The sequence below is a fragment of the Aricia agestis genome, chromosome 9, assembly GCF_905147365.1.
Source record: "Aricia agestis chromosome 9, ilAriAges1.1, whole genome shotgun sequence".
In the NCBI taxonomy this organism is placed as follows: domain Eukaryota; kingdom Metazoa; phylum Arthropoda; class Insecta; order Lepidoptera; family Lycaenidae; genus Aricia; species Aricia agestis.
Window position 1 is genome coordinate 175627 of NC_056414.1, and position 23830 is coordinate 199456.

The 23830-nt window shown below is 37.6% G+C and overlaps 1 protein-coding gene across 1 annotated transcript; it reads right to left on the reverse strand.

Annotated features, from left to right (window-relative positions):
• Positions 1-1711: 1711 nt before the first annotated feature.
• LOC121730234 (probable malonyl-CoA-acyl carrier protein transacylase, mitochondrial) lies at positions 1712-23182 on the reverse strand. Its single transcript, XM_042119197.1, has 4 exons — positions 22597-23182; positions 20242-20461; positions 19929-20132; positions 1712-2645 (listed from the first exon to the last, which is right to left on the reverse strand). Exons 1-4 carry the CDS (start codon positions 22944-22946, stop codon positions 2250-2252), a joined length of 1170 nt encoding a protein of 389 aa, XP_041975131.1. The 5' UTR covers positions 22947-23182; the 3' UTR covers positions 1712-2249.
• Positions 23183-23830: the final 648 nt, after the last annotated feature.

Here is a 23830-nt window from a genome sequence, read left to right on the forward strand (position 1 = left end):
CTCATCAATATTGTACCCATTTTATTTCGTTGACCTAAACAACGTTGTTATTTTATCGCATTCTTTTCGAATGGACTTTATTCCAATGGTAAAGTTTATCTGGTGATTGAAAAATCAGCACTTACTATACAATAATAATAAATTACAAGACCACAGCAACTAATTTTTCCCCATTGATTGGGCACCAGTCACGTATCTGGCAACCCGATTATCTACGCACACAACAATATTTGTGCATTGTTTTACACACACTACAATATTGAGATGCCGCATTCGGGAATCTGTGTTTTCTATACAGCGCGGTATCTAGTCGAGCGCGCGCGCGAGACCAATCATTTATCTAAGTTTAAATTCATAAAATTTATTTATTTTGTAGCAACTCCTACAAAAATTGTAAATTAAAGAATCTAGGTACTAGTCTCTTCGTAACGAAGCGAAATAAATTCGGCTAGCACCTCTAGTCACTTCTTACGTTCTCACATGTTCTCATAATTGATTTCATATAGACTAGGTACATATGCCCACTCAAACTATGCTAAACACAGCTTTTTCAGGCGAGTACCAAAGTATTGCAATAATAACTTACACCATAATATAGACCCTTTTTGTAATTCTATAAACAATATAAACAATTCTATAAACAAAATAAAAAACAAAATAAAAATCTTAGGATTTTTTGTAAACCCTATAACTAAATGTAAACTAATAATATACTTACTTAAATGTAAAAATTGTTTTTTATAAAAACTGTAAAAACAAGTACACGACATAATGTTGCTTATTTGTATGAAAACTTTTAAATGAGTTCATGTAATTTTCTGTAAAAATTTTTGCTGCACCTAAAAATTTTTGTAAATACACACATACACACTAGAAGAACTAGTTTTCTGATCCCAAGACTTTGTCGTAGGGCTAGAGTTCTAAACAGACACTATAACAATATGTAACATTACACACGACTCCCCATCACACATGATCAACCAATCATTGTATTTTTTTAAATTTTAATTTAAGAACTTAAAGGTCTTTTTAATGATATATGTAACAGTGCTTTACATGACTGTATGTGTTCTGAATAAAGAAAATAAAATAATATTATGTACTTTGTACACTTAGGCCGTCATTACACCAGCGACGGAGCGAAGACGTCGCGTAGGTACGGCGCGGGCGTACACGAGGCAGAAAAAAGCTAAATTTTAAATTTTGCTTTGAAAAATGTACTACATACCAGTCATTAGGCTGTTGAAAGAATCTATATATTAATACGCAAGCGAAAAACTTTGTATCCCTTTTGACGAAAAATGCGGAAACCTAGGTGAATGAAATTTTGCACAGTTATAGTTTATATGGTGAAGAAGTGCATCGAGCTAATATTATTTTGTAATTATGCTTTTATCAGACATTTTTTTAACAAATAAAACATAACACACACTACAATACGCACACTCAAGAATATGACAAATTTTTGAGTGACAAGCCTATACATAATATACGAATTATACTCTTATATTATATTTTATGGTTGAAGTCTGTTTACAAGAAGTTGACAAATTGAAAATGGATTATAGTTTTTTTTTATTGAATCTTAGATACTATAACAATGCTTACACGGACAGTCTGAGATCAGCTGAGTCCCAGAGACGAGAGTTAAAAAAATATATGATAAAGTCAATTATTTTTTAGAAATTAAACGTAGTAGTCCTAATGTCGTTGAAACTAAGGTCTAATTTCGACCATTGGGCGATCTCTAGTAACAATAAATGTTTCATAATTCACAGAAATGCGTTTCTTAAAAAAATGCACAAAATATAATGCTGCGTTTCCATGTTTGCCAAGGCTTGGCAAGCATCCACAATTGGCACAAGCGTCCACAAATCTCGCTTAGCATTTGGAAGTCGTTTACACGCTTGTGAATGCGTCAGTGTATTACGTACATCCAAGCAAACGCCCTTTGATCTGTATCCAAAAACCGACACTACACCGGATCGGACACAAGCGTCCGCAAGCTCACGCAAGCCAAGCCAGATATTCTCTTTACACGCTTGTGCTCGTGGACTCCGGTCAAACCTTGGCAAGCATGGAAACGCAGCATAACATATTTCCAGTTTTTTTTCCAAAGCAAAACTCAAATTTTTGGGAAAGACAATTTTTTCGTGATTTCGTAGGCCACCCCGCTCCGAAGCCGCTCGCGAATCGCTAGGACGATAGCCCCAACAGAGAAACTCGAACACGAGACGTCTCATCGACACTCAGGCTTCGATCTGGACGGAGGCGTCCCAGGCGCGCGCGTTGACCATCTTGAGCGTGGAGCGCAACGCGGCGCCCGGGCCCAGCGCCAGCGTGAGCGGCAGGTCGGCGGGGCGCGGGCGCGCGTACAGCGCGTGCAGCGTCTGCTCCCAGCGCACCGGCGCCGTCGTCAGCCGCACCAGGCGGCGTCGCACGTCCGCCGCGTCGCCGTGCGCGCGCGCGTCCACGCACGACACCACGCGCACGCGCGGCGCGCGCACCTCTACCAGCGCCGCGCCCTCGCGCACCGCGTCCGACGCACGCGCCATTAGCGCCGTGTGGAAGGCGCCGGACACGCGCACGCGTGCCGACCGCCTCACACCGAACTTCCGCCCCTCGCGCTCCACAAACAACAGCGCCTGCGGAAGGAAGCGGGGTCTCTCTGGAGTTTGTGACCCGGAACATTTGTGAACCGGCCGCGGGCCGGTCTGGTCCCGGTCTCGTTTGTCGCAAACCCGGGCCAGAGCTCCGAATGCCGATTGCCGGGTTTTGTAATAAAGTTCTAAATTAATGAAAAATAAATTCTACCTTAGTATTCAAACAAAACAAATTCTTATTGGCTAAAAGTATAATGAGATTTTTCTCCAACTTTACCTATAGTCCATTGAAATGTTACATGAGCTTTGCATTTATTAGAGGACGCAATTTTATTTTTGGGATAATATGTTGGGGGGGTCAATAGAAGCTTAACCTCAAGCTTGTGGGGTCACCACCCTTGTCTCCTCCGGCCGCCATCTTGATAAAAAGGGTGACAATACTATTTTCGAGGTAAATCTGAAACTAAACGTCTGTAAACGTCTTACAAAAAAATTGACAGAATATAATTTGTCGCAAATTACTTTGCCTACAAATATGTTCATATAACTTTTCACCCTAAATTAAAAAAAGCTATAAGCAAAAAAGTGAGAATTTATTTTTTAAGTTTTCTTATTACTTTTTAACTTTGTTTAAGTAAGTAATACATTTTACAAAAAAATTACCTCAGACCAATCTTGTAGATGATCTTTTAAGAAAGAGATCCCCCGACCGCTGATTATAGTGAAAGAATAGAACAATTATTTATCGTGAATCTATACTAATATTATAAATGCGAAAGTATCTCTGTCTGTCTGTCTGTCTGTCTCACTTTCACGCCAAAACTACTGAACCGATTGCAATGAAATTTTGTACACAGTTATTCTAGAGTCTGAGAAAGGACATAGGCTACATTTTGATGTGGGAAAATATCTTATTTCCATGAAAATATCGATGAAAATTAATTCGCATTGCGCGTGGCCAGCGCTCATCCCGGGGGTCCTGGGTTCGAGTCCCGCAGGCGGAACAAAAAGTTTTCAATGTTCCTGGGTCTTGGATGTGTATTAAAATAATATTTCAAAAATCTTAAATATATTTTATGTATAATATTATAAAAAATCCAGAAATATATCGATGCAATGAACATTTTAGTTCTAAGACGATTCAACAGATGGCGTTTTATTTTTACTTCATTGTAACATAGAACTAATCATACTTATTAGTTATTATGTTTTTGTTTATAGTTTTTAATACGTTAGAATATTATGTTTAATAATATTATCACTTGGTATAATAATAATCAATCTATCTTATCTTATAGAACTCCTACTGCATTTCTAAGGAGTTCGAGTGTACCGTGTTGGCCTATATTCCATCCAGAAAATATATCAATGCAATCAACATTTTAATTCTAATATATGAAAACAGATGGCGTTTTATTTTTTACTTCATTATTGTAACAGAACTAATCATACTTACTTTATTATATGTTATTGTTTTTATTCATAACTAGCTGTTGCCCGCGACTTCGTCCGCGTGGACTTTAGTTTATAGAGCGCGGTGTCAACAAAATTTGTGTCAAATTTAAAAACTTTTTAAAACCCTGGTAAGTGGTACCCCTCTTAGGGCCGCGCTACACCGGAATGGCAGCGCTGAAAGTGCTCGCCTCGCCGCTGCCATTCCGGTGTAGCGCGGCCCTTAATTAATCAAAATACCCAAAAACAGCTGTGCAGTGTGCACATAATCTATACTAATATTATAAATGCGAAAGTATCTCTGTCTGTCTGTCACTCTGTCAGTCTCGCTTTCACGCCAAACGCCAAAACTACCGAACCGATTATAATGAAATTTTGTATACAGATAGTCTAAAGCCTGAGAAAGGACATAGGCTACTTTTTTACTGGAAAAAAGGGTTGTAAGGGTCGTAAATTTGTTCAAAAAATTCATAATAGATGGCGCCGTGCGTCTTCTACATCGCGCTGACGCTTGCTCAAAAGTCTTTCTATAAGAGGTGGTATCATCTTACATTTAAGTCTCGATTTTTTTTCGATTGTTATATCTATTCTACGGTATTAAATAACTCAGTACTTTATCTGTGCAGGCAGTGACGTAACCTTAAGACCAAATTTCACCAACGACTGTTAAAGTTAATGCTCGAATTAGTATCACGTTAGCTGTTTCGTTTCTCATATGAATGAAAGAGAAGACAGGACATTTTAACAAGCTGTTAACACTTACAGACGTTGGTGAAATTGGGGCTAAACCTATCAATGATAAATAGTTTATGGGTAAAGTTGTGTAATTGGGGGGCTAAATAAGCTTTAAAATTTGGCATAAAATATAAAGTTTAATATAAAAAAATGAAGTACTTATTGTGTGCACACTGCACAGCTGTATTGATTTAAGGGGTACCAGGGTTTTTTTATAAAAGCTTTTGACGCCAATTTTGTTGACATCGCGCGCTATAAACTGAAGTCCACGCGGACGAAGTCGCGGGCAACAGCTAGTGCTGTATAAGAGAAAATGAAAGTACCCATGTTCCTCACGTAAATCGGGCCGGAAACATATAACGTGCTAATAAATTTAGTGTCGCCGAAAACACCTGCGTAGAAAAGTATGAAATTACATATATCAGTGTCCCCCGACACACTTTGACAACAATTATAGACTAAAATATTACTTTACACAAGTTAGGAATTATTTGAACTTAAAGATAGTAAATATTATTTCATTACTTTTTAAAGTTCTTTTGGCGGGGTTTTTTTTTAATTTCTTAATTTAATTTTATTTCATACTTTTCAAACTTGTGTTGGTTATAGTGCAGAATAATTCCTATAAACAGAATCATATTCTCATGATTACCATCTATCAATGTCCTTTTCGATGAGGCCGTTAATATGAGCCCAAACATGAAACCTCCACTTTGGGTTCATAAGAAGCTCGGTTCCTATAGAATCCAGGTGATGCTGCAGCAGCAGCATGTAAATATTTATTGTTTATACTTTATCTACTTCTTACTGGTTGTCGCAATTAAAATGAGCCCAAACACAAAACCTCTGCTCTAAGTTGGCAAGGAATTGGATATCCTATTGATTACCAGGTGATGCTGCAGCACCAGGTCAACTTTGCATTATTATGTGTATACGTATATAGTATTTTCACAAATGTCACGAACTAGAATGAAATACAAAACCCATCAAACGACTACAAGTTGCTAACGGCCTTTCATGAACCAGATAAACCCTGATTGTCCAGCACTGAGCAGGCTGATGATATTGATGGCGCCATAGAATAGAATAGAATAGAATAGAATAGAATAGAATAGAATAGAATAGTATTTATTTCCAGGAAATTTGTTTAACAATGGTTCTTAATATTTATGTATGGTATCAAAATTTCTGCCTCATTGGCGTGGAAATATTGTCTAATTATTATTTCAAAACATTTTCATTAGATCTTATTCTAATTAACATGCAACGTGCCTTAAGTAACTACGTCTTATTTTAAAAGATCTTATTACATATTTTAACATAATATTATAACAGTAAAGTCAAAAACATACATTAAAGTCATTTGATAGTTACGTCATAGTATTTAAAAATAAATAAAAAAAAGTAAAATAAAAAACAAAATATAACAAGACGAAGGAGGAGAAGCTAAAATTTCGTGTCAACTTTACAATCATGGATGATGGAGGTTATGTGGTTATAAAATAATATGGCGGATGGCATATTACGTGGCATTGTGTTGTATCACAAACACGTGATTCGTAAAACCTAATAATATCCCAATATGTATATTGAATTTGGAAACAGAAACAATATTATTCTCTCCAAATGCAAATAATCTTTTTGCTTACGCGGGGGTTCTCTTATATACGTGCAAAATGTTATTAAATATAAAGAACGCAAAGACATTGTAACCCTCTCATCTGAATGCACAGCAGAAATATCCTGCGTGGAGCTTGAGGAATATATTATCATATGTGTGTACCGACCCCCACAGAGTGATTTTGATTCTTTCGACGTAATAATAGAAAATGTATTAAACCGTTTAGTTACAAAAAAATATATCATATTATGTGGTGACTTTAACGTTAACTTTATGGAAAAATCTTCCAGATGTGATAGATTCTTGAATTTGTTTGAAACATATTTTGACCTTAAATTTTTATTTTTAGAGCCCACTAGGATCACTTCACATTCGGCAACTTGCCTAGATAATATTTTTTGTAACTGCCATTGCACAAAAATGTGTTTATTTCATGATTTGACATCTGATCATTTAGGGCAAATGGCTGTTTTTCCAACTAAAACCATTTCTTATACTGAAAAAATTACTTGCAGACCAATCACTTCAAGTAAAATTAGTATGTTTAAGGAAAACATAGCAAATAAAATTACAAATATAGATTTAAAACAACAAAACCCACATATATTATATGAAAATCTACACAATATTATTAAATCAGAACATGACATTATATTTAAAACTAAAACATTTAATGTTAATAAAAAATTTAAATTTTGTGATTGGGCGACACCTGGTATATATATCAGTAGGAACAAACTATATAATTTATATGACCTTAAAAAATATAACTTTCATCCATTGTTTATTCAGTATGTGAGAGATTATTCTAAAATATTCAAGAAAATATGCCTCGCTGCTAAAGCTTTATACTTAAGCAACAAAATTAATAACTCTCACAATAAAATTCGAAGTACTTGGGACATAATTAATAATGAAATAGGACGTTTTAAAAGACATGACAATAAAATTAAATTAAATATAGACGGTCTGACAATTTCTGATAATTTAGAATTAGCTCACTTCTTTAATAAATTCTTTGTAAATATCACTGAAAAGACAACTCGTTCCCTTGACTCCTGTCCGTTAAAAGCGAACATGCTACTTAAAACAAATGTAAAAGAAAGCAAGGTAATGTTCAGTTTTAGACACATACACCCGCAAGATATCATAAAGACTTTTAACTCTCTTAGCCTTAAAAAATCAGTAGACCTGTGGGGTATATCAGTCAAATTACTTAAAAATATTATTTCCGAATTATCACCATACCTAGCTGCTATTTTTAATCGTTGTGTTGATGCTGGCGTATTCCCTTGTCTTATGAAACAGTCTAGAATTATTCCTTTGTTTAAAAAGGGCTCAAAGAGTGACCCGAGTAATTTTAGACCTATCTCTATTTTACCAGCTATCAGTAAAATATTTGAGAAGGAAATCCTCAATCAACTTCAGAGTTACTTTAATATTAACAAATTATTGCATAGTCACCAATATGGATTTACCAAGGGTGTTTCAACTACAGATGCAGGTGTTACTTTAATAAGATACATTTTTAAAGCTTGGGAAGACCATCAGGATGTCATTGGTGTATTTTGTGATCTATCGAAGGCGTTTGATTGCGTGGATCATAGTATACTGATTCAAAAACTTAAGCATTATGGCATTGAAGGCACCGCACTTGACCTTATGACGGATTATCTGACAGACAGAGTTCAGTCCGTTGATGTAAATGGTCAGAAATCTACAGGATTACCAGTAAAAATAGGAGTACCACAGGGTTCTATTTTGGGACCTTTTCTTTTTTTAATATACGTAAACGATTTGCCTTTTTCATACGATCTTTTTGCGAAATTATTTTATTCGCAGATGATACATCTCTCCTGTTCAAATTAAATCGAAAAAATGCAGATTTCAGTAGTGTTAATAAAACACTAGCTATTCTATTAGAATGGTTCTCTGCCAACAATCTTGTACTTAATCCCAATAAAACAAAGTGTGTCATCTTCAGAATGCCTAAAGTGAAAGCCAACACTGAATATAACCTGAAAATTGGTGATGTCAATCTGGATTTCGTTGATTCTACAATATTCTTAGGCCTCACTCTTGACTCTAAGCTTCATTGGGGAGCTCATATTTCAAATGTAGCAAAAAAGCTTAGTTCAGCAGTCTTTGCGATTAGAAAAGTAAGACAATTGACTAATGAAGAAACAGCTCGTACCGTTTACTATTGCTATTTTCACAGCATCTTATCTTATGGATTACTACTGTGGGGAAGTGCTGCAGATATTCAAACAATATTTTTACTGCAAAAACGGGCTGTTCGCACTATATACAGACTAGGATCAAGGTGCTCCCTAAAAGAAACGTTTAAAGACATAAATATCCTGACCGTACCATCACAATATATTTTTGACAATGTTATATTTATTCGAAAGAACATCAAATATTATGATAAAAAATCCGACACGCATTCTTTTAATACACGGAACAGAAATAAACTAGCCGTTAATTATTCACGTCTTCATAAGGTTCAAAACTCATTTTGTAGTCCACTTCCTTCTTCTACATTTTTTTATGTAACCTTCTATTCAGCCTGGCATGAAACTCGTAAGCAAGAGTCGTATCAATTAAAACAAGGATTCGATGCCTCCGGCAGAATTAGGTCTTGTTTCGTTCTTTTTAGTTAACATTTTTTGCAGTCGGTTTTTTTGATTTTTTAATTAATTTAATTTATTTATGTCTTTTTAGTTAAGTAAAAAATATTACGTAACCGGATTCATTCTTTAAATGAGTTTATGTCATGTGGTTGATTTAGCAATTTGTTAGCGTCAAGAGAACTAATAGCAAGTCCGGAGAGTCTTCACTCAGCTCAAACCAACGTAAGCTTGACCTTTTCCAAATAAGTTTCTACTTAAATCTATAACTGCTCGGTCTACAGTTGTGCCCTGTTATTTATGCACCGTCACTGCCCAGCATAAAATTAATTGTAGTTATCTATGCAGGCGGGTTTTTTGTTTTTTACGTGTGTCTGTCTGTCTGTTTGTTTATCTGTCTGTGTGTGTATCTGTCCGTGGCATCGTAGCATCCAAACGGATGGACCGATTTTAATCTCGTTTTTTTTGTTTGAAAGCTGACATGATCGAGAGTGTTCTTAGCTATAATTCATCATAATCAGCCTGCTCAGTGCTGGACAATCAGGGTTTATCTGGTTCATGAAAGGCCGTTAGCAACTTTTAGTCGTTTGATGGGTTTTATATTTCATTCTAGTTCGTGACATTTGTGAATCCATACTAATATTATAAATGCGAATTAATTCGCATTGCGCGTGGCCAGCGCTCATCCCGGGGGTCCTGGGTTCGAGTCCCGCAGGCGGAACAAAAAGTTTTCAATGTTCCTGGGTCTTGGATGTGTATTAAAATAATATTTCAAAAATCTTAAATATACTTTATGTATAATATTATAAAAAATCCAGAAATATATCGATGCAATGAACATTTTAGTTCTAATACGATTCAACAGATGGCGTTTTATTTTTTACTTCATTGTAACATAGAACTTATCATACTTATTAGTTATTATGTTTTTGTTTATAGTTTTTAATACGTTAGAATATTATGTTTAATAATATTATCACTTGGTATAATAATAATCAATCTATCTTATCTTATAGAACTCCTACTGCATTTCTAATATATGTGACAAGTTGACAACAGAAGGCGCTCTAAAATAAAGGAGGTTCAAGTGTACCGTGTTGGCCTATATTCCATCCAGAAAATATATCAATGCAATCAACATTTTAATTCTAATATATGAAAACAGATGGCGTTTTATTTTTTACTTAAATATATATTTTATGTATAATATTATAAAAAATCCAGAAATATATCGATGCAATGAACATTTTAGTTCTAATACGATTCAACAGATGGCGTTTTATTTTTTACTTCATTGTAACATTGAACTAATCATACTTATTAGTTACTAGCTGTTGCCCGCGACTTCGTCCGCGTGGACTTTAGTTTATAGCGCGCGGTGTCAACAAAATTTGGGTCAAATTAAAAACTTTTTAAAACCCTGGTAAGTGGTACCCCTCTTAGGGCCGCGCTACACCGGAATGGCAGCGCTGAAAGTGCTCGCCTTGCCGTTGCCATTCCGGTGTAGCGCGGCCCTTAATAATTAATCAAAATACCCAAAAACAGCTGTGCAGTGTACACATAATCTATACTAATATTATAAATGCGAAAGTATCTCGGTCTGTCTGTCTGTTTGTCAGTCTCGCTTTCACGCCAAACGCCAAAACTACCGAACCGATTGTAATGAAATTTTTGTATACAGATAGTCTAAAGCCTGAGAAAGGACATAGGCTACTTTTTTACTGGAAAAAAGGGTTGTCAGGGGGTGAAAATGCGTAAATTGAAAAGGACATTGATAGATGCTAATCAAGGAATTATTCTGCACTATAACCAACACAATTTTAAAAAGTAAGTATGAAATAAAATTAAATTAAGAAATTAAAAAAAAACCCCGCCAAACAACTTTAAAAAGTAATGAAATAATATTTACTGCCTTTAAGTTCAAATAATTCCTAACTTGTGTAAAGTAATATTAGTCCATAATTTGTTGTCAAAGTGTGTCGGGGGATAGCTAATGTAGATGTTTGATTTGAGATTTCACATAACATTTCACAGCGAACCGAATGGAGATAATCAGCGACTTGGCAGTCCCCCGACACACCGTGACAACAAATTATGGACTAAAATATTACTTTTCACAAGTTAGGAATTATTTGAAAATATTATTTCATTACTTTTTAAAGTTGTTTGGGGTTTTTTTAATTTCTTAATTTAATTTTATGTTTTATAACGACGCAAACATTATAATATTGTCTTCCTCCCGCACGCGCAACCGTCTTGGGTGACGCCAACTATCGTAATATTTTAATTTCGCCATAATTTCAAAACCAAATGTCCAATTTTATTCATTCAAAGACCAAATATTATCTACATAACTGTACTTAGTGATGGAATACTTTATTTTGATAAGGATTAAAAGAATGAGTAAAATAAACGCGTTTAAGTGTAGTCCAGAAAAATTTCAAGATTTTTTAACAAATTATTTTTAACAAAAAATTAAAACCGACTTCCAAGGTAAAAACAATAATAACATCCTTATAATATGAACTAATAAGTATTAAATAATTTTTCCTATCTAATAGTGCCTTTTTCCGAATTCGGCTAAACCTCAACTATTTCTGTACTCAATCTTCATCATTTTGAAGTCGGTACCAGATAGCTGAATCTTTAGTTCTCTGACAGAATATTTGAAACTTTTGGAACTGGCACCGACTTCAAAATGATGAAGATTCAGTACAGAAATAGTTGAGGTTTAGCCGAATTCGGAAAAAGGCACTATTAGATAGGAAAAATTATTTAATACTTTTTAGTTCACATTATAAGGATGTTATTATTGTTTTTACCTTGGAAGTCGGTTTTAATTTTATGTTAAAAATTATAATTTCACTCTTTTTAGTTACCTACTAACCATCGCGTAAGAAAAAACCTCAACCCCTTAATATTATCTTAATCTTGGTAAATGTTTACAAACCTACCCAAATTTATTTGACAAACTACTATACAAAAGAAAGTCGACGGAAAACTTATATCTGGGTGTTGTGGTCTAAGTTCCAACCTAACCTAACCAACTTTTGGACTTTCTAGATTGTTTTTGTTTTGGCGGGGGGCTGCGCCCCCCGAGTCCCCCCTTTAGGGGGGCTGCTCCGCCCCCATCCCCCCCTTCGGTATCCGTGGCTGAGTAGTTAAGTAAGACCCACTCATCACAGCCTTGAGATGCCTTAAAAATACTTCGTAAACATCAGAAAACAGATGATCTTATCTGAAGATTACGAAAATCTCAAATGCGAATTTCTTCTAAACGGAGAGTTTACTGGCGGTGGAAACGGTAAGTAGGAGTTTTTCTCACCCAACACAATCCTCCTTAACCCATGTCACCAACATTTAATTGACGTAGGTTCCTAAACCTTAGCCAAATTTTTCTAAGTATTTTCGCTATACTAACAAGGGTCACATTTCGGCCTGTCATTCGACAGGGGTTGATTTTTGAGAAAAGTTTATCTGAGCTTTATTGCTTCCCTTGGCGCCCCTATCGATTGGTATAATAAAAAGGGGTGGTCATAGGGGGTTGTATTTTTGTCGTCAAAAATTTTCTAAGTATTTTCGCCATACTAACGAGGTTCGTATATCGGCCTGTATCTGGCCGGGGGTTGATTTTTGAGAAAAGTTTATTTGAGCTTTCTTACTCCCCTTGGCGCCCCCTATCGATTGGTGTATTCAAAAAGGGTGATTATAATTGAATTTTTTCTAAGTATTTTAATATAAATAATGGTATGTCCAACAATAAAAATTATTGTTGGACATACCATTATTTAAAACAAACTTTTTTGGGTCCTCATTCACGGTAAAATCAATTCTGCTATGGAATTCTTTGCCTGATAATATCAGGCAGGCTAAAAGTGTAGTCGTTTTTAAAAGACTTGTCAAAGGCTACTTTTTAAATAATAATAAGTAAGTAATTATGATATATAAAATATATAATTATGTTTGGTATAGTATTTAATGTATGTATAATGTAGGTATATTGTATTTGTATATTATGTAGTGTATTATTTATGGATTATAATATATAATATTTATTATAATGCATCATATTTATTTGTTTAGTTTAGGTTTCTAAATAAGAATTGTTATTATTAATGTTTTTATTTTCAACTTTTTAGATGTAAGTAAGTAAGTAATTAGTTGTAGATTGTTTTCTTTTTGCACATTGCCTATTTGCTTTTTATAATATAAAATAATTTCCTGCTTTTTGGTTGCTTGGAAGAAATTGCTGCATAGCAATAAAGCCGCCTTTTGTGTTTATATGTAGTTTACTAATAGTACTAATAAGTTTGTATCTCTATATATTATTATGTTATGTGTAAATGCAATAAAGAATATTCATTCATTCATTCATTATTTTCTCCGTGCTAACGAGGGTCACATTTCGGCCTTTCTTTCGACAGGGGTTGATTTTTGAGAAAAGTTTACCTGAGCTTTTTTGCTCTCCTTGGCGCCCCCTATCGATTGGTATATTCAAAAAGGGTGGTTATAAGAGGTTAAAAGAGTCTTTTTTCCATAGTGCCCCGTTTCCTTCAGTCCAACCCAAATGTGTGCCTTACGCTCTGGAGTAAAGGTTGAATTTGTTACTTATGTTAAATTTTGTGGTACTTGAAATATTATGTATTTTGAAACAACATTATGAAACAACATTAATTATATTCTTTTATATTAAAATCGCTTTGAAATATACCAAATAAATAAGGACATAACGTGATGACTGATGATATTTTATGGTGTTGTGTGTATATTGTATCCATATACAACCATGTGAGTTGTGACATTGGTGACCCTGACATGGTAGTGATGATGATGATGAATGTAATTTGCATAGTAGCATATGCTTTCAGTTCTTAAAACGCCTAAACCCCCAAACTTGTATCTATAAGGAATCCGGAGTTCTCTTAGTATCTTCGGAACCATAGTATACCTTGGTGCAAAATCTTGCGTTTTGGTAGCATATGCTTAGGATGCTTCTCATAAAACCAAAATCACCATATGTTTCTATATAAATTTTGAGGAGTTCCCTCGATTACTCATGGATCCCATCATCAGATCACCACTTTTGTGAAAATGGGACCAAATTGGAGTGAAACTTAATATAACAAAACAAAAATTTTGAAAATCGGTTCACAAACGGCGGAGTAGTGGTCGAACATACAAAAAAAAAATCCACAGCCGAATATATAACCTCCTCGTTTTTTGGAAGTCGGTTAAAAATGGTTATTGTGCCTCACTTGACATAGATAGGTATAGTGTGTCACGGACTTTTTTGTAGATATTTATAAGTTCTACAATTACTTAGAACATTTTATGATACAGTTTAGGCAGCGTACGTAAAATAAGTAACTTTTCTGGTTGATTTTTTACACCTTGCGTCCGAAGAACCCAAATATCTTACAGGACCCTATTTTTTTCCAAAATAAAATTTAGCCTATGTTCAGCAAAAATAATGTAGAATTCCAATGATAAAAGAATTTTTCAAATCGGTCCAGTAGTTTCGGAGCCAAACAAACAAAAAATCAAATCTTGCCTCTTTATAATATTAGTGTAGATTTATCGTTTCATTTTATTATAAAACTGCAAGATATTTAGAATCAGTGTTTAAAATCCTTTATTTTGATACCCCACTCGATATGCTTGGTAGAATTTTTATTTTTTTTACCTCACAATATGGCGTCAAACATCTGCCATTTTGGTTTTTTTTAATGTCACCTATCTAAGAACACTTGGGTCATTAAGACAAATCTAACGATACCTCAAATGTGAAAATTCATTTAGCGGTTCTGGAGATACAAGGTAATGAAGAATATTACAAACTTACAAGATACGCGCTAAACACATAACCCTCCTGGCAGTCGGGTAAAAAATAGTATAGAGGATGTTCTGCAGACCTACAGCCTACTTTAAAATATCTACGTTTCATCAGCTATCCAACAAGGTATAACAATCTAAGATTTTATTGGAATTGGTGGAAAAACTTAGCTTCAACGGCAACTAAGGAGGTAAAAAGTTTTATTAGTTAATTACGATTAATTTAACCCTTGACCCCAGAAAACAAAATAAAACAATAAATAAGTACACAATAACATTTATTACATAAGACATGTTTAAATTTCATGTTCAAAATGACCACCCCTGTTTAGCACACATTTTCTCAGTCTTTTTCTCAGTCCACTTTTCACTACGCCAGTTGTTAATTTTCCTCTTATTTCATTTATACGCGCCGAGACATGTGGTTCTAACATGAAATTTCAACATGTCTTATGTAATGAATGTTATTGTGTACTTATTTATTGTTTTATTTTGTTTTCTGGGGTCAAGGGTTAAATTAATCGTAATCAACTAATGTAACTTTTTACCTCCTTGAAGCTAAGTTTTTTTCCACCAATTCCAATAAAATCTTAGATTGTTATACCTTGTTGGATAGCTGGTGAAACATAGATATTTTAAAGTACCTAGGTCTGCAGAACATCCTCCATACTATTTTTTTTGGATATCCTTTAAAGAAAAATAAAGTAATAAATAAATATTACATTTTTAGTTTCAATGTCTTTTATTTCAATGTCTTAGTACGACCTGTTAAGTTAATTTACTTACGTCATAAGGCATCTTGATCATCACATTTATATTCCATTACACAATATCATGAACTTCACTCGATAGAAAAAAATCCCAAACTTACCTCTTTTTTTAACGAATTTTCCATACTATGTCCAAATTATTTGGAATTTTCAGATAATTTTTGCACTGAATTAAAGACAATATACAAAATAGCAGGCGCAAAGTGTGTGACTGAAAGCGTACCAGCCGAACCTTTGCGCCTGCTATTTTATAGTTTTTTGATCGTCGTTTTTTATACATCAATTAAATCGAGTGAAAAAAACGAATCGCCCTAGATATATTCTTTGTCTTTAATTCAGTGCAAAAATTATCTGAAAATTCCAAATAATTTGGACATAGAATGGAAAATTCGTTAAAAGAAGAGGTAAGTTTGGGATTTTTTTCTATCGAGTGAAATTCATGATATTGTTACGTGCTAGGGTTCGAGGATTTGGAGAGAAAGACCTGGTGACTCTCTTGAAGACTTTATTAACACTGCACTAAACACTAGGTCACAACACTTAGCACTAAGTCACAAATACAAATCACTAGGTCCAATCACTAAGCACTATCACTGTCCTAGGTCGTAGCCAAGTCGCAGGTTTCACTGGTTCACTCACTATTGATCACTTGATGTCGCGTCGATCGCTCAGATTGAACTGAATTGCCGGGCCTGCCTGCGGCTCTTTTTATATGGCGAGACGAATTCCAGAAATTTCCCGATTTCACGTAAACAAGTAAACAACCGTGGGAAATTTCTAGTAGGCTCGGGAATGTGCCACAATAAAAACTGCCGTCCTTGCGATAAGTGCAGTAAGTTGAATTTGAATTTAGACCATATGGACTCAGTCATAAGGTCTAAATTCAAACACGCTAACAAATAAAGGGTAAACACGTAAACAAACATTGGACCTTTCTAGAAGGTTCGAGTATGTACTTGCGCACCACGTGTCCATGTACCATGTACCGTAACACTACTCCCCTCTTAGAGATGCTCGTCCCGAGCATCATTGTTACTGCCATGGTAACGCGCCACGCTGTTTCTACGACTACTCCTGGTCTGTGGTCCCCTTTACAGCAGCGCAAGTAATACATCTGTGGCACCAATCCTGCACATCATCTCTCCAATGCAACCAGAAGAATCGTTCTCGCACTTTCCTTAGCATCCTCTTGACGCCTAGATGACTCCCTGATACGCCCTCATGTATCTCGCGGAGAACATCTGGTACTCTTGCCCTTGGGACAATTATCTGAAAATAGAACTCTCTGCCGTTAGCCTTCTGCCATTTCCGGTAGAGTAGTCCGTCCTGAAGTATCAGACTGTCCCATTGCTCCCAGTACGCCTTAGCGACAGCGCCAGTGGGTGCAACCTCACTCCAGATTGGTTTTACGTCACCCTGTTTCTTCCATGTGATGATGTGCCGAAGGTCGTCATCTCTTTCTTGAGCCTTTCTCATAGTTTCATTCTCCATGTGCCCCAAATTACTTGTTCTCTTTGTTCCGCTCCGTGCCTGGGAGGTAACAGTTACCGGGGCTTTCTCCGCGTCATCCAGTACTCGCCCCTTAGTTCTGGATTCTATTCGTTCCCCATGATTCCGGGTAGGAGACGAAACCGCTTGCTTCTTCAACTCCTCCATTTGTTCCTCGATCCTTTTTATCCTTGCCATCTGGGTCTTTTTCTGCGGACAGTTTAGCTGAAGATGGCCCCTCTCACCACACTTATAGCACATGGCTTCAAATCTTTTCCTCGTAGAAGCCTTAACTTCCTTGACTTCTTCAGAGACCTTGTGGATCTTATGGGTCTGCCGTATGTCATGGCGCACAGCCTCGACTTCCAAAGCATGCGCTAATGCTTCCTTTAGCGAGGTATGGTGACCAAGTCTTACTGCAGCCCTGACCTCCAAGTCTTTGATTCCGTCGACAAATGCTTGCACAATATTCGTGTCGACCATCTTGGCGTCAGCTCCTGGGTGTGCCTTCTTGACGAGTTTTTCAATTTCCAGCGCCCATTGTTGTAATCCTTCTCCTGAGCGTTGGACTCTGTCACGAAGTTGAGCACGGAACACGTGCTCCAGGTGTCGCTCCCCGTATCTGGATTCAAGGGCTTCCATCAGGTCTTTGAACCCATTTCCTGTATGTGCTTCCAGGACTGACAAGGCTTGCCCTCTGAGCGCGACAGTGAGAGCGGTCAGGCATTGTTCGTCAGTCCATCCGTTGGCAGAAGCAACCGTCTGGAATTGCTGACGATAAGCGTTCCAGGAAGTAGTACCGTCGTATGGTGGCACTTTAACTCTTGGTCCTTGTACCACTACGGAAGCTCCACTAGACGCCGCGATTCCTGTGGTTTCCAGGCGCACTACTTTCTTCTGTAGTTCAGTGAGGCCGGTTTTCACATTTTCCACATCCACTCCTAACCCGGTAACGCGTTCGTCCATTACGTCGACATCTTTACGAAGCTTAGTCACCGTGTCACTGACATCCTTTATGGCCAGAAGCGCTTTCTCTTGGAGGTCCTTTTGTTGCTCTTGAGACTCCTGTAAAGCGCCGAGCTTGCGGTCTTGTGACTCCTGCAAAGCGCCGAGCTTGCGGTCTTGTGACTCCTGCAAAGCGCCGAGCTTGCGGTCTTGTGACTCCTGCAAAGCGCCGAGCTTGCGGTCTTGTGACTCCTGCAAAGCGCCGAGCTTGCGGTCTTGTGACTCCTGCAAAGCGCCGAACTTGCGGTCTTGTGATTCTTGCAGAGCCTGAATTAACTCAATTAGGCTTTGTAATTGGGGAGCCACTTGAGGGGCCGCAGAAGCTACGGGCGATGCATGGTGGCTGGAGCCAGTAGGCAGGGGTTGAGCAGACGGAGCTTGGTGGGCGGAGCTAGTGGGCGTGGCCTGAGTGGGCGTGGCCTGGTGGGCGGAGCCAGTGGGCGTGGCCATGCCCAAAGTGGGCGGAGCCTGAGGGGCGTGGCCAGTGGGCGTGTCCCGGTGGGCGGAGCCAGTGGGCGTGGCTTCAGCCAAAGTGGGCGGAGCCTGGTGGGCGTGGCCAATGGGCGGAGCCATGTGGGCGGGGCCAGTGGGTGGGGCCTGTCCCTCAGTGGGCGGAGCTTGGTCCCCAGTGGGTGTGGCCTCCGCAACTCCTCTCTCGGAGTCAATGGCAGCAGCTCGCTGCGCCCTTGTCCTGACACTCCCCTTGAAGTCCTCTCTCGGAGTCAATGGCATCTCCAAATCGCACTTCTGACACCAGTTGTTACGTGCTAGGGTTCGAGGATTTGGAGAGAAAGACCTGGTGACTCTCTTGAAGACTTTATTAACACTGCACTAAACACTAGGTCACAACACTTAGCACTAAGTCACAAATACAAATCACTAGGTCCAATCACTAAGCACTATCACTGTCCTAGGTCGTAGCCAAGTCGCAGGTTTCACTGGTTCACTCACTATTGATCACTTGATGTCGCGTCGATCGCTCAGATTGAACTGAATTGCCGGGCCTGCCTGCGGCTCTTTTTATATGGCGAGACGAATTCCAGAAATTTCCCGATTTCACGTAAACAAGTAAACAACCGTGGGAAATTTCTAGTAGGCTCGGGAATGTGCCACAATAAAAACTGCCGTCCTTGCGATAAGTGCAGTAAGTTGAATTTGAATTTAGACCATATGGACTCAGTCATAAGGTCTAAATTCAAACACGCTAACAAATAAAGGGTAAACACGTAAACAAACATTGGACCTTTCTAGAAGGTTCGAGTATGTACTTGCGCACCACGTGTCCATGTACCATGTACCGTAACAATATTGTGTAATGGAATATAAATTCCACTGTGTTAGATCCTTAACTAACACATATATTTTTTTCAGAATTTAAATTACTATATTTTTGTGTCTACTGTCACTTTTAAATCTTGAAAATCGTCCGTTTTTGGGAATACAGGGCCAGGCCATTTAGCCGAAACTTTTTCGTTTTCGCTTCGTTATAGAATCGCCGATCAAAATGTATGGAATTGACATAAGACGAGTCGAACGTCAACGTCATACTAACGAACGCTTATGTCAATTCCATACATTTTCATCGGCGATTCTATAACGAAACGAAAACGAAAAGATTTTGGCTCAACCCCCTTAAGCTTCTATTGGCCTATCTAACATTATATCCCAAAAATGCGTCATCTAAAAATGCAATATTCGATCCTAAAATTGTAACATTTCAATGGACTACTATTAAAACTATCGAGCGTCACTACGACTATTCGAGCGAATAGCGAAATGATCGTACACTGACCTCCTCGTCGCCGGCGAGCACCTTGCACCCGGGGAACAGGTAGTTGGCGACCTCGCACACGGGGTCCGCGGTGGTGGCGCGCGCGTGTTCCCGGGCCGCGTGCAGCAGCTGCGGCAGACGCGCGTCTGCCCCCAGCCACACCGTCAGCATGCCGCCCGCGCGCGCCGCCGCCGCCGCCGACATCGCCGCCGCGCGAAGCTCCACCTGTTTTATGTTCTCTTTAATGGAGCGACGAACTCGATCAATAAACTTAGTCGAGGAGCGAACGCTCCTAGCGTAATAGACGCGTCACACGAGAGGAGTCCACACTGACCAGCCGCAGCGCGCCCTCGAGGGGCAGAGCGCCCGCGAAGACGAGCGCGGCGAACTCGCCCAGCGAGAAGCCAGCGGCGGCGACAGCGCGCTCGACGGCGGCGGGGCGGGCGTCGCGCGCCGCCTCCAGCGCCGCCAGCGACGTCACCAGCACAGCCGTCTGACAGCGCGCCGCGAGCTCCGACTCCGGCCCCTCCAGGCACAGCCGCGCTACGTCCCATCTGTCCCGAATTTCACTCATTTTATAGATCATAAAAATATGTTTCATAATACATATAATTATTATATTCTTTCATGACCCGCCTCCGCTAAAAGAACTTTCCTTTGTAGTCTGTGTGACTACTATACGCCTTCTACACAGGTCATTGAAAACCTTTAATGTAATATTATTTTGCAACAAGCTATATACGCCGGTGGCCGAGCCTATAAAGTTATGATGTAGGGCATATTTTATCGACAAATTGGCTATATATTTTTTTTTAATTTTTGAAAAAAACTTTTGGCTGCGACATATTATACTATATTATAAGGTCATTCCGCTAGAAACGACCCTCAACAAGAAATTTTAATATGTGGCATTAGTTACATTTTTTAATTGAAATATATATAGGAAGGTGTGTATACTAACAAAGCAACTTTTATCAATAAGAAATGGAATTTGAATAATTTTGAGCGTTTTTAAATAACATCATCAAAAGGACGTAATGTTTTGTCCACACATAGAGACTACTGGCAAGTTGTTTTGTAAAAGTTTAACAATAACCAGTATTGACATAAGAACTCGTCACAGTTCTTATTTAGATAAAAACTTTTACTTTTGAAGCTGGCAACATATCTTATGTATATTTTTTTCTTAACAAGTTTTTTTTAAATCTATACATAATATAAAACAAAGTCGCTTTTTTCCCCTCATGTCCCTTTGTTCCCTTTAATCTTTAAAACTACGTAACGGATTTCGATGCGGTTTTCTTTAATAGATAGCACTCTATCTTATTAGTAGTTTTATTATTATTCAAGAGGAAGGTTATAGGTATAATAACATTAATTAAATAGTAGAGAAATACTGACATTATTGTTGGGGTTTCTAATGTGATGTCGTAAATAATTACATTTTTTTCCGCTTACATTGCAAACGCAGGCTGAACCCTATGACATTAGTCTATAGAAAACTCCGCGATGGTATATGTCTATCTCTTATGGATATGCCACAATAACATTTTATTGTAATTTTATTTTTACGACAAATAATGGCTTATTATTACAGCACAAATAATTACACACAGCATTTTAAACACAGCATTAATATTTAATCCTTATCCAATCAAATAACTTAAATACATTGTTGGTTTAATGTAGATTATAAAGTTAATATACCTAGCAGAATAGAGCAACAATCTTGAGCTGTCAAACGAAACCGAAATTGGTTTTCATCTGTGTGAAAAATATGTGTACGTATACACTTACACAAGCATGATTGAACATGAATTCTATGAGATTAAATTGTTAACGTGCCGACTGGACGTTAAAAAATGAGTGCTACTGTCATGTATCACACGACTCTTTCTCCACGCAGTGTTACTGATAGTGACATATCTCTTGCTCAGGCCTTTGTTTCTCTATTCCGCTAGGTATATTAACTTTATGATGTAGATCTATATAGCCCTTAACGGCATATGATTTTAATGAGTATTTTCGATATTGCAGATTTAAAAATTGCGGGAAGTAGCTATTGCGGCAATACCGCCCAATGCGGGTCACGAATAGTAATAATGAATACAAATCAAAACTGCTGAATCGATTTTAATAATTTTTTCAGTGGCTATATATTTAATACCCGATGCGAAGCCGGAGCGGGTCACTAGTATATCAATAAATTTCATGAAGCCCCAAGTGGCCACATCCTGCCGCGATAACAATAGATAAGCTATAGTGTCTCGTTTTCCTGCGATCGAAAGGTTAAATAAAAAATTATTTTTAATTGTGTTAATAATGCTAACACTCAAAAATGGCTGAAATCCGTTCAATGGGCTAATTTTATTCTTAAAATATTTGTAGAAGTCCAGGGAAGGTTTTAAAGTGACACGAAGTTTACCGGGACAGCTAGTAGTAATATAATAATAATTTTAAAACACATAAACTTCTTTTGAAATCAACTAAAAATAAAAAATCAGATTTGGAAAACTCATAAATATTGTGTGTTTAGTTTTGTATTATGTAATGGTACTTTAAGCTTATTCGTAAAATTAAAATTAGGTTTAAAAATGTATAATGGCAGTTTGTTACCTGTAACTACTTCTCATAAGCAAATTGAAATGTTTACCTATTTATGTGAATTAAATTGTAGAATTTAATTTACCCGACAATCTCCGACGCGAGCTTATAAAGATCCCGAGCAGTGGGGACGTCCATCAGGCGGCGGCCCATGCCCACGAACTGCGAGCCCTGCCCGGGGAACAGCAGGACGGTGGCGTCCTTGGGGCTGACGGCGGGCGGCGTGGGCTCCGGTGGCCGGGCAGCGTACGGCTGCGTGGCCCAGCGCAGCTCTCCCTCGCCCGCAGCCGCGTGTCCCGCTTCGCCGAATGACGTTGCATCCTGCAGCAGACGCCGGAGCGGACTCTCGCCGTCTTTTGCGCATCTCGAGTATCTTGCATTTAAGATTTTACGAGCATCTGCTCGGAAAATATTGCGACGGATTTTAAAAAGCATTGGCCAAGATTTACTATTATAGGTACTATCCCGAACACGATTAAACGATGAAAACGATTATAACATCTACTTTAGTAATATGTACCTATGTACTTATGCCGTGAACAGTAAGTATGATTGTCATACTTATCTCAAGTATACGTTTATATTGTAGTTAACGGTTAACCTCACAGAATATTATAGTGCTATAAAATCAAAGATTAGGGTACTTATTATAATAAAATTGTAATGTGCAATTTTTGAGTTAATTTTAAAAATGTTGGTTTTGTTGGTTATGTAGATGTTTTTAATTCTTCTTCTTCGTCTTTTTTTTTCTTATTATGGCGCTCGGCTTTTTAACCATAGTCACTGGCCAGTGTCAAGTAAAATATGGCGGGGTAAAAAAACCGTAAAAAGTTTACAAACAACAATGATATTCCACTTAACAGATATGTTACGTCCATCTCTTCCAAACAATTTTCAAGTTCAAAATTGCAAACATTGACAAATTTGACAGATAAGTGAAACAAAAGATACGAAAAACCATTTACATACAAGAGACAGTTCTATTTTTAAACGTCGAATCATAGAAAAAGTATTTTAACGTTGTTAGTGGCGGCCGAAAAGGAAGATCTTTCGACCGAGCGAGATAGCATGCTCGGTCAGGCCGAAGCCCACTGACGTCATTTCAGACGTTGTATATATCTTGCCGTTCTCCGAAACTTCGATAGCGCGATGCAGGAATGTTAGGCGAATTGTGGGTACCGCCACAGTATTATAGTATAGATGTAGTCTTAGCCCGTCATCGCGACGCCATTTTGTGCTTATTTTCATACAAATAGTGTGCGTATATTTTTTTGAATATTTCTATTTGTCGATCATTTTGAAGCACATTATAATCCAGA

Excerpts from the sequence above, each read along its gene's own strand:
- LOC121730234 (XM_042119197.1), bottom strand. The coding sequence starts at position 22,946 with ATGCTTTTTAAAATCCGTCGCAATATTTTCCGAGCAGATGCTCGTAAA. Across the intron at positions 20,462-22,596 it reads CTCGCGTCGGAGATTGTCGG|ATGGGACGTAGCGCGGCTGT; the intron begins GTAAATTAAATT and ends AATTCGGGACAG. Across the intron at positions 20,133-20,241 it reads TCGAGGGCGCGCTGCGGCTG|GTGGAGCTTCGCGCGGCGGC; the intron begins GTCAGTGTGGAC and ends AACATAAAACAG.